Source organism: Lotus japonicus, chromosome 3 (genome assembly GCF_012489685.1).
Source record: "Lotus japonicus ecotype B-129 chromosome 3, LjGifu_v1.2".
NCBI classification, from domain to species: Eukaryota; Viridiplantae; Streptophyta; class Magnoliopsida; order Fabales; family Fabaceae; genus Lotus; species Lotus japonicus.
In genome coordinates this window covers 85,330,794-85,340,421 of record NC_080043.1, presented here as the reverse complement: position 1 = coordinate 85,340,421, position 9,628 = coordinate 85,330,794, and the positions used below count along the sequence as shown (strand labels likewise).

Below are 9,628 nucleotides of genomic sequence, written 5' to 3'. Positions count from 1 at the left end.
TTTTCGCACTAAACAACCCTACTTTTATCCTATGCAAAAAAAAAAAAAAATACAAAAGCATGCATCTTACCTTTTGTAATGCACTCCTTACAATTGCCACATTTATGTCTTCTTGAAGCCAGTAAAATAAGAGATGAACCACAAACTCGACGGGAAAGTGAACTGTGAGCTGATGATGGTGTTTTGTTCTTAGATAGAATATAAGATGTGGGTAAAACATTATTATATATACAAAAGTTTAAACACCTGTCTTGTTACACAAACTACAAATACCTTTCTTACGTTTGTTCTTTCATCGTTTATATAATGACATGGGAATTTGGCAATTCAATGTTCACATTCAAGCTACATTTGTTTATGGCAATTAAACTGTCTAGATGCATGTTTATAAGTTCGAACTAAAATCTCAACATTTTAGCAACTTTTTTCTCCTCAGGATACATCCATAAGAACTTTTTTCAGGGCAAAGTAAAGATGAATTCAGGGTGTGAATAGATTTTCCTCCTAATCGAAATCACTTAAAAAATGTACATCCTGTATGTAATTGTATGAATTAATTATAGCACACACACATTCGAGGGAAGCAAACTTTAATAGATGAATAGAGTAATAAGTTGCGAAAACTTATCTGCAATATCAGATAAAATCATAAATGTAAAACAGCCGCTTTGTATATTGGCTAAAGCCACACCTAACACTTCCCTGCTCCACATACAACCAATCTTCCAGCCACTTTCAGTTGTTTCCTCCTCCAAACCAAAACAAGTGACAATTAGCGAGAATTAATCTTCCTTACGTTTAAATGATGTAAAATTATGTTTTCTTTTTTACATACTAAGTATATTGGATCTTACTAAAATCACAAATATGTAGTGTGACAAAAAAAGCACAACTTTTAAATCGATTATTGTCTTATCCTCTACACCACTTCCAAACAAATCACGAGAATCATTTGGTTGAAATAACATTATTTGAAGAGTACGCCCAACCACTTCCAACTACACTACAAGGTGTTACGTCAATATAAGACAAAAAATTCAACAATCCAGCTGCTCATTCCATCTTTTGGATTAAGATATGTTGTCTAACATAGATATATTTTCCATTCAAGTAAAGAACATGTCACAGGTATCAGAGGGATCACGGCACCAGGGGGAACAATGCTGGAATCAGTGTCAATGTTTGAATACTACTTGAACGCAAAGTAAATTCACCTTAATCCAAAAAGAAGAGTTTCATTCACTTTTAATTTTATGTGTATACTAACATCCGTTTGCACTAATCCAAACAATAACGTAGATATCAGGCTTTTCAAGTTAAGGCATGGCAGGACAAGACAATAAAAACAAGATATTCATGGAATGACAAGTCTAAGTAATAAGAGAAACAATAGAATTTTAACTAAGCACATCCCTTTACTCTTTATGTGGTATAAGGAAGTCCCAAGATATTACACATTACACATACTCCTCAAAAAATCCTAAAAAGGCCGTTGGAATCCTCCTAAACTAAACAGAGAATGAAGGAAAGCTGATTCACTAAGAAGAGGGATCTTCACAAACGTACCCAGAAGAGCACACCTTATGCAGTGCATCATCATGACAATATATGCGACCGCCACGCCAGCCCAGTAATACATCCCCAACGTTCCCTTGAAGTGTATAAGTGGCATGAAATTGCTTGTAACCCATACTATCTGCATAGCAATTTCCAATAGCATTCCCATCATTACATGGAACCTAAATAGAATGGGGAAGTCCTTATTTTTTACCACTATTACAATAGCCAGATAGCAGTATAGCATGGGAAACCATTGTGGTAATCGGTTGTAGACTCCTGGAATATAAAAAAGCAAACTCCTAAAAATTCGAGATTTGTCAAGTAAAGGTTCTAGATAAAACCCAGTTGCAGACATCTGCAATGCTATTAGATAGGGAATGCATGATAAAGTCCTCCACCACCATTCTGGCTTCTCAGAATTTGCAGGGATACGGAAGCCAGACCAATGATATATGTAAGCTTGTCCGCGGATATCAGAATTTCGTCTCCTAGACATAAGAACTCTGAGTGAGAGGTGAGCTTGATTATCAGTAAGAAGTGGAGATGAAACAGATGCGAGTCTAGTAGCTGATCTCCCTGAAATAAATAACTTGAGGGTTAAAAGCTAGAGATAATATTTAAGCACTCCAACTAAACAACACATGTTAATTGAAAAAATGTGTTGCAAATAGATGACATGGAGTATAAAGGCATTGATGTTTTAGCACTGAATTAAGCAAAATGTTATGAGCAGATAAGCTAAAATCAACGTATGAGTCTCAAATGTCCTCCCATTTCATTATTCTTGGGGCAAATATTTAGAAAAGATCTAAAGTTTAACTAAAATAAAATTAGTGCAATTACCAAACTTAAAATCGCATGGTAAATCATTAAAAAAATGCTGGGGAGCAAAGATGTTAGCTTACTGGGAGAATTGCTTGCACAAGCAACGATAGCAGGATTTTTTCCCTGGAAGGTGGTAAAGCGCCTTAATGGAATCAAATCTTTGTTCCTAATTAAAAACCAAATACAAGGAAATTGTGAGTTCTAAAAACAAATGGAGAAGCAATAGAGAGCATGTAATAACAACAACAAACTCATCTACTCTGGGGCATGACTCAAACATCTATACATTAAACAAAAACTGACTCTACAACACTTTTAAATAGCTACAAAAAGAGCTTAACATGTGCCCTAATTTACAAAGTCCTTAGCATTACAAAGTCCCTTCTTGTATGCTCCAATTGATAAGTTAATGTGCTGATTTTCAATTTACTCGGTGTTGCGAAGTCTATTCTATTATAATCTGTGGAGTACCTAATGAGTAAACACTGAAATTCAAAATTTAGTCTAAAGTAGAGTAAGACCCATCAAATCTTCCTCCCCAACAAACTGAGACAAAAGATCATGCTACATAATTTCAAATTAAAAATGAACATATCAGATAATCTGATAATGTCACCACGCCTAAGCTCTATCCCGAGGACTATAGGGATACCAACAAGCATGAGCAGTGGCCAAGATAACAATCACATTAACTAATTGATTATAAGGTAACCATGATTATAAAATTTAACTCTATCAATCATCACCCTGCCCATAGTACTTCTGAGAATAAAAACAAGATTCTCGAGACATCCAAAATTCATAAATCAAAAATGAAAAAATAAAATGATGAGGATTGAATGATTGATCAAGCGCTCATTTTACAAAGAAAATCCAAAACAGTAGGGTTACAAACATTGGTCCCCACGAAACAAATAATCCAAACAGTCGATAACAACAAGGGGTGTGAAAAAGCAAGGAAGGAAGGAGAATTGTTACGCTACCTTAGGGAAGGAGGAGAGGAAGGAAAACCGAGAAAAGAAGAGCGGGCGGAGGTTGCCGCCGCTGACAATTGAGCTGCCATGTTCTTCCGTTGTCTCCTCCGCCGCAGTGAAGGTTGTTGAGAGATGAGAAGGGTTGTTCGTTTTTCCGGAGCGGAAAGAAGGGTCTAGAGCCCAATGACGGTGCTATTGAAAATTACAAGCTCCTTCGTGCCAAACAAGAAATAAAAAACTTTCCAAACTTTATGATTTGCATTTTCATCTTGTAAACAAAAAAAATTTATAATTTGTGCTTTATTTAAATGTTCGAAACACCTAAGAAAAAACTTTGAGTTAATATTTTTTTTAACGGTGTACTAATGATATTTAAAATAAGTAGATTTTTTATTTATATTTATATTAAATATTATTGCTCACTCAATACTAGTTTGATTCGATTCAAGTTTCCTAATGATCAGTTAGACAACTATTTATGCTTTAAAAAAAAACTCTTTACGATTTATCTATTACTTATTATTGTGTAAAAAAATTGATTTTACGTTCAGAAGATAATACTATTATTAGGCAGAGTTGCACAGGTATGATCTTTACTTTTTTTAAAAAGAATTGCTAAATATTATTATGGGAACTAAATAGGGTCAGAGGTCATTACATCATAAGCAAGCAGAGAGGATACAACCAAGGGGGTCACCTCGATCCAAACGACACTAGGAAAAAACATAGCGTTCTTGGCAAGATAATTAGCAACCTGATTACCGCCTCTACGCACAAAAGAAAACGAAAACGAACTGAAATGTAAACAAAGGTTCTTGCAATCCTTAATAACATAAAATAAATAAGAAGATCAAAGTCTGGGACGATTCCATGCCTCAACCACCAATGCGGACGGTGTTGCCACTAGATGAAGCGTCGCTGCTGCCATAACTTGTCCTTCATGATTTTGAGCTATGACTCCCATTTTGACGATGTTCGAAAAGCTAATTCAGGAGGCATCAAAATTTAAGCTTTATTATCTCCGTCATGGGTCTTCGCCATGAAGATGGATGCTCCTAAACTCATCGACTGCCAGAAGATGTGTCTGCCTCTTTGGGTTGGAGAGCCGCTACCCTCTCAAAGAAATGGGGCAGTGATACTTGAGAATGACCAAAATTGAAGTGTTGTGACATCTAAGAAAACTTAGGACTCTTAATTAGCAAAAGTAAAAATTGATCATACTCTACCTATACTTTCACTTTCACGTAAATGTAAAAAGACACTTTAAACTTATCTAAAAAATTAAAATACTAAAAAATTTGAAGATGACTAAGTAAAAGTTAGTTACCGCGATTGTAAACTATAGTAGAAATAAGGTTAAAAGTTGAAAAGTATTAAAAAATTGACATATATAATATATTTATAATTTTAGTGTAGTGCTGTAAAAAAAATGACATAATACATATTAGGGATCCCCTAATATACACAAGTTTTTTGCTTGTGTAACTTTGCACAACCATAAAATTGTCTCTTTTACCCCTGCTCCAAAAATTAATTCCATCTGTATCCTTCCCATCATCTTCAACCAAAAGCAACCCAGATTCATCCCACACCCAAATCCAAATTAAGAAAAACATTATCATCATAAAAGAACCACACCATCTTCATCAAAGCACCGTCCCACCAAACATACACAAAATCATCATCACCACAAACCCCACCAAACATACACATTTCATCTTCATCATCACCATTCATCTTCTTCTTCTCCTTCATCATCATCATCATCATCAACCCACCATACCCACATCCACAAACCCCACACCAGATTCTGAAAACTCCCCTTTCTCCGCAACTCAAACCCCACCACCCATCACCAAAAATTTCCCACGCCTTTTTAATCTGCCAAAGTTCCAATTTTTCGCCACCACCAGCAACCTCACCCATCCCCACCAAACACCACCACCACCCAGAGCCCCCGCTGAAACCCAACCCCAACCCAGAAACCTAACCCCAGAACCCAGCAACACCTGACCCCACCGAACCCACCCACAACCCACACCAGTAACAACCGCCAAGCCACCACCGCCACCCACACTGAGCCAACCCACCCTAACCACAAAAAAATCCAGAAAATTCCAAATTCCGGAACCCTAGAAACGAGAACCAACCCAGAAAATGTAGAAGCAACAACAAAATGGTGGTCTCGGTGCCTCCATCTTCTTTCTGCTGTTGGATCTGGGATTTATAATGGTGGATTTTTCTGGTTTGGATCCTACAAAGGCAAGGTGGTTGTGGGATGGGAGCCTCTCCAGCGAACTTGGCGCAGCGAGGAAACGGTGGCTGCAACGGCGTTTAGGTGTTTGTGGGTGGGGATGAAATTAGGTTTTTTTTTCAATCTGGATTTGGGTGGGGATGAATCTGGGTTGTTTGGGTTGAAGATGATGAAGTTGATGGAAAGGATAAAGATGAGATTAAATTTTCGAGTAAGGGTAAAAAGTACAACTCCTTTGGTTGTGCAAAGTTACACAAGGAAATCCTTGTGCATATTAGAGGGATCCTAATATCAGTAAAGAAAAAAAAATTATATACTTGGCCCTTGTCTCTGTCTCGCCGTCTGAAATTAGTCCCTCCCGGAAAAATTTGTAAATCTGAGTCCTCTTGTTTGCAATAAGTTTGGAGCAGGTACTCGCCGGAGCCCGGAGCTCCGGCGAGTGATGATTTGGCTTGTTGACTGGATAAATGAGGCTGACGTGTCAAGGAAAAAAAATAAAAAAATAAAAAATAAATACAAATCAGTTTTAATTAATTAAAATTTCCTAATTAACCCTAATAGCTAACTATTCCCAATCAATGTCCAAATATTAATCTCTATTAACAAATCTAACCTGATCTGACTAAAAAATCAATTCCCCCCAAATAAAATAAAAAAACCTAAATCAATTTGGGATTTCTCTCAGTAAACCCATATCCTAGAAAATCAGAAACCCAGAACCATGCTCTTCTTCCATCCCTATTTCTTCCTCCCTTTCCCACCCCCAATTTTTCGTTCTCTTTCTCAAAACTCAAGATTGCCTCATCCACACATGCTCTTCTTTCACTGTTTTTCCTTCTATCTCCAACCTCCATCACCCTTCATCTTCTTCTTTGGGTGACGGTGGGGAGTGGGTGGTTTGGGTTTCGATTGGGGTGAGGTTGGGGTTAAGGGTGGCGGTGGGGAGTGGGTGGGTATGGTGGCGGTGGGGTTGAGGTTAATGGTGGCGGTGACGTGTGGTGGAGCAGGGGAATACAGAGAGTTGCTTTGAGGAGAAGAAGATAGAGGAGAAGAAGAAAGACAGTGGTGTTTGGTGGAAAGTCCTGATTCAAAGTAGAAGAAACCTCTTTCTAAACCTCTTCCACATTCAACAACCCCATTGTTTCTTCCAAAATCTGAAAACAACCCATTATTCACAACACAATTTAATTTGGAAGAAACCAGCGAATCAAAGTGAAGGTTTTTTTTTTTGGGTCTTGGGTTTGGTTTCACATTTTTTATTCCCTTCATTGTTGTCTTTCAGTTTTTGGTTCATTTGGGGTGTTTTCATCATCTGGGTTTGGTGCAGAAATGCTTTCTGCAATTCTCCTTCCATTGCATATTCTTGTTCAGTGAGAGTGAGAGAGAGACATTTTGCCAGAAAGAAAAAAGGGGAGAAGGAGAGATCCGCAGAGAAGGTGTGTGGAGGAAGAAAGGAAGAGACAGAGGTTGAGGGATGAAGATGATGTGGTGGAGAAGATGAAGATGATGAACTGAGATATGGATTTGGATTTTTTTGGGTTTAACTTCAGCAGCATGTTTTTCTTTTGGATTTGGGTTTCTAATTTAATTTAATTTTTATTAATTAAACTAGGGTTAGTTTTGTTAATTGATTTTATTTTTGTAATTAAATTTAAATTTCTGACTTGTTATTTAATTTTATTATTTTATTTTTTTTTAATCCACGTCAACATACTTAACCCAGTCAGCAAGTCAAATCATCACTCGCCGGAGCTCCGGGCTCCGTCGAGGACCTGCTCCAGACTTATTGCAAACGAGAGGACCCAGATTTGCAAATTTTTCGGAGAGGGACTAATTTCAGACGGCAAGACAAAGACAGGGGCCAAGTAGACGATTAACCTTTTTTTTTAATTTATTCTTTCAATTTTTTTTAGAATCTTCCTAATTTAAAAAAAAAATAAAGAAAAGAAAAAACGTGCATATGTGTTTTGTTTCTAGGGTTTTGGTGCACCGCTACAGCCTATAAATTCACACGAGCACCTTCTTCATTCGCATCTCCACCTCCATCTAGGGTTAGCCACATATCCTCCCGATCCAAATGTTTCCCCCAAAATTATCAATTTAGGTTTAGGTTTCCGGCGAATTAGTTTCTCCGCACGCTGCACACCCCGGGCTTCTCCGAGATCTCAATTCTCAATGACGTGAAAGCCCCGATGCACGTGCTAGATCGCCGCCGTTCGTGTTGCAGTCTAGCCCCATTTTCATTTTGGCTAATTCTGTGTCAAAGCAATGGCCAAATCCCATTCCCCCTATTTGTATTCTGCAATTCTGCTTCTGTTTTTTTTTTTTTTTTTTGCGTTGAATCGATTTCGCCTCACTACACCTTTAGCTTGTTTTCGAATACTACCCATGAAAATCAAAGCTAGTCATAGAGGCGAAAATTCAAATCGGCTGGTTTTCACGTGGGGGTTTAACCTTTCAATGTTTGTGCCTCTAAAATTGCCCGCCACACTTCAATTTTGTTAATTTTAGTTTTTCGAAACCCTAATTGTTGGCTATGATTAGATCTTATCCGCGCTTCTGAGATTCTGTCCATGAAGTATAACGGAAAAATGGTTGAATTTCTTAATATGAGCCAAGTTTAAGGTTTTTATTTTCAATTTATCATAAATTATTGTTGGATTTACACTTTAGGTTAACTCAGATTCTCATGTTATTGGCTGTGAGGATAATTATTCAGCTTATGCCAGTTCTGCTTCTGACAAATCGTGATTGATAGAGCTGTAATACACTCTGAGCCATTTCAATTTAAATGAATTAGTTCTTATCTAATGTTTTTGGTTTGAGCATGGTTGATATTATATGCTTCAATTTAATGAGATTTTAAGTGTTCCATTTTTCATCAGATTTGTTAACGTGGTTTATGTCATTGATTTATTTAATTAAGACTTTTAATTGTCAATCATATTTTGTAATTTCTTGTCTGGTGATTATAGTTATGATGTATTTTTCTTTCTGGTTTGTCATTCATTAGATTTGTTTCGTTTTCTGGTCTCGTGTGTTGTTGAAACGTTCTGCTGTTCTAGTTTGAGCTGTGATTGTAAACTTTTTTGCGCGCTGGTTCTCTACCAATGATGCTACAATCCAACTTGTCTTAGGCTGTAGTTTATCCAAGACCCTGATATCAGGGAGAACCTACTTGGTGTTACTACAGTTCATATGACATCAAAGATTAAACTGAGGTTGATTGCGTCAGTGATGTTTTTGTGCATTGTTTCAACTTTCAACTATGTACCTTGATTCAGAATTCGGAGTCTGCTACTGTTTTGTTGTTTCAACTACGGATTTGAAGGTTTTTTCATGATTCAAATTTTTGGAAATAATTTTTCCCATGGCTAGATTTTTATTTATTTCTTGTTCGGATTCCTGTCACGTGAGATCGTGAAAAGTAAAGCACTAGGCTATTTGCTCCTGTCCTGCACCAAAAAACCGTAGGAGTCAGTCAGATATTATTAGTTGAGTTTTTTATAATGTTATTAGTGAGCTTAATTTTTTTGTTGTAATGTAATGTTTGATTATTATTAACCGTCAATAATTTTATTTTTCAGCAGGTTTAGGAAATGGACTGTAATTCCCATAGCAATATCTGTTATCCTGATAATTTACCTATGTTTAAGGCGGATTTGAAATAGAAATAAATCCTCTTCCTAGTTTGAGAAGAACAAGTGATTTTTGTGATGAATACATAAACTTTTAAATGAAATGCTGCGTTATGATTGGGTCGGTTTTACCGATGTAATTCATTTAATCCAATCCAGATTGTGATAATATATTCATTCAAGAGTATGGATATACTATTACAATCTAGATTGGATGTTTTACATTAAAAAATTCGGGTCTGCAGTATAATTTTGTATGAAACTTTGTTTATAGGTATTTTATTGCATGAATCTAGTGTTTGTTTTACAAGAAATTTTATCATCATCTCTAGTCCAAATTTGATATGAGTTTATTGTTGGATTTCAATGAAGGATTT

At 36.5% G+C, this 9,628-nt stretch overlaps 1 protein-coding gene and 4 non-coding genes across 5 annotated transcripts; 4 read left to right on the top strand and 1 right to left on the bottom strand.

Annotated features, from left to right (window-relative positions):
• Positions 1-1,378: 1,378 nt before the first annotated feature.
• Positions 1,379-3,591, bottom strand: LOC130746751 (protein TIC 20-IV, chloroplastic). Its single transcript, XM_057599468.1, has 3 exons — positions 3,369-3,591; positions 2,466-2,551; positions 1,379-2,136 (listed from the first exon to the last, which is right to left on the bottom strand). The coding sequence occupies exons 1-3, from the start codon at positions 3,446-3,448 to the stop codon at positions 1,481-1,483; spliced, it is 822 nt and encodes a 273-aa protein (XP_057455451.1). The 5' UTR covers positions 3,449-3,591; the 3' UTR covers positions 1,379-1,480.
• A 4,153-nt stretch (positions 3,592-7,744) lies between these two features.
• Positions 7,745-7,893, top strand: LOC130709699 (small nucleolar RNA snoR134). The gene has a single exon (XR_009010176.1). It is a non-coding gene; the product is annotated as a small nucleolar RNA snoR134 (small nucleolar RNA).
• A 251-nt stretch (positions 7,894-8,144) lies between these two features.
• On the top strand, positions 8,145-8,230 carry LOC130709691 (small nucleolar RNA U36a). The gene has a single exon (XR_009010168.1). It is a non-coding gene; the product is annotated as a small nucleolar RNA U36a (small nucleolar RNA).
• A 76-nt stretch (positions 8,231-8,306) lies between these two features.
• On the top strand, positions 8,307-8,396 carry LOC130709656 (small nucleolar RNA Z223). The gene has a single exon (XR_009010134.1). It is a non-coding gene; the product is annotated as a small nucleolar RNA Z223 (small nucleolar RNA).
• A 323-nt stretch (positions 8,397-8,719) lies between these two features.
• On the top strand, positions 8,720-8,836 carry LOC130709659 (small nucleolar RNA Z278). Its single transcript, XR_009010136.1, has one exon. It is a non-coding gene; the product is annotated as a small nucleolar RNA Z278 (small nucleolar RNA).
• Positions 8,837-9,628: the final 792 nt, after the last annotated feature.

Coding starts and splice junctions, on each gene's coding strand:
- LOC130746751 (XM_057599468.1), bottom strand. CDS start 3,448: ATGGCAGCTCAATTGTCAGCGGCGGCAACCTCCGCCCGCTCTTCTTTT. Junction 2,552..3,368: donor TCCTCTCCTCCTTCCCTAAG/GTAGCGTAACAA, acceptor GTTTTTAATTAG/GAACAAAGATTTGATTCCAT. Junction 2,137..2,465: donor TTGTGCAAGCAATTCTCCCA/GTAAGCTAACAT, acceptor TATTTATTTCAG/GGAGATCAGCTACTAGACTC.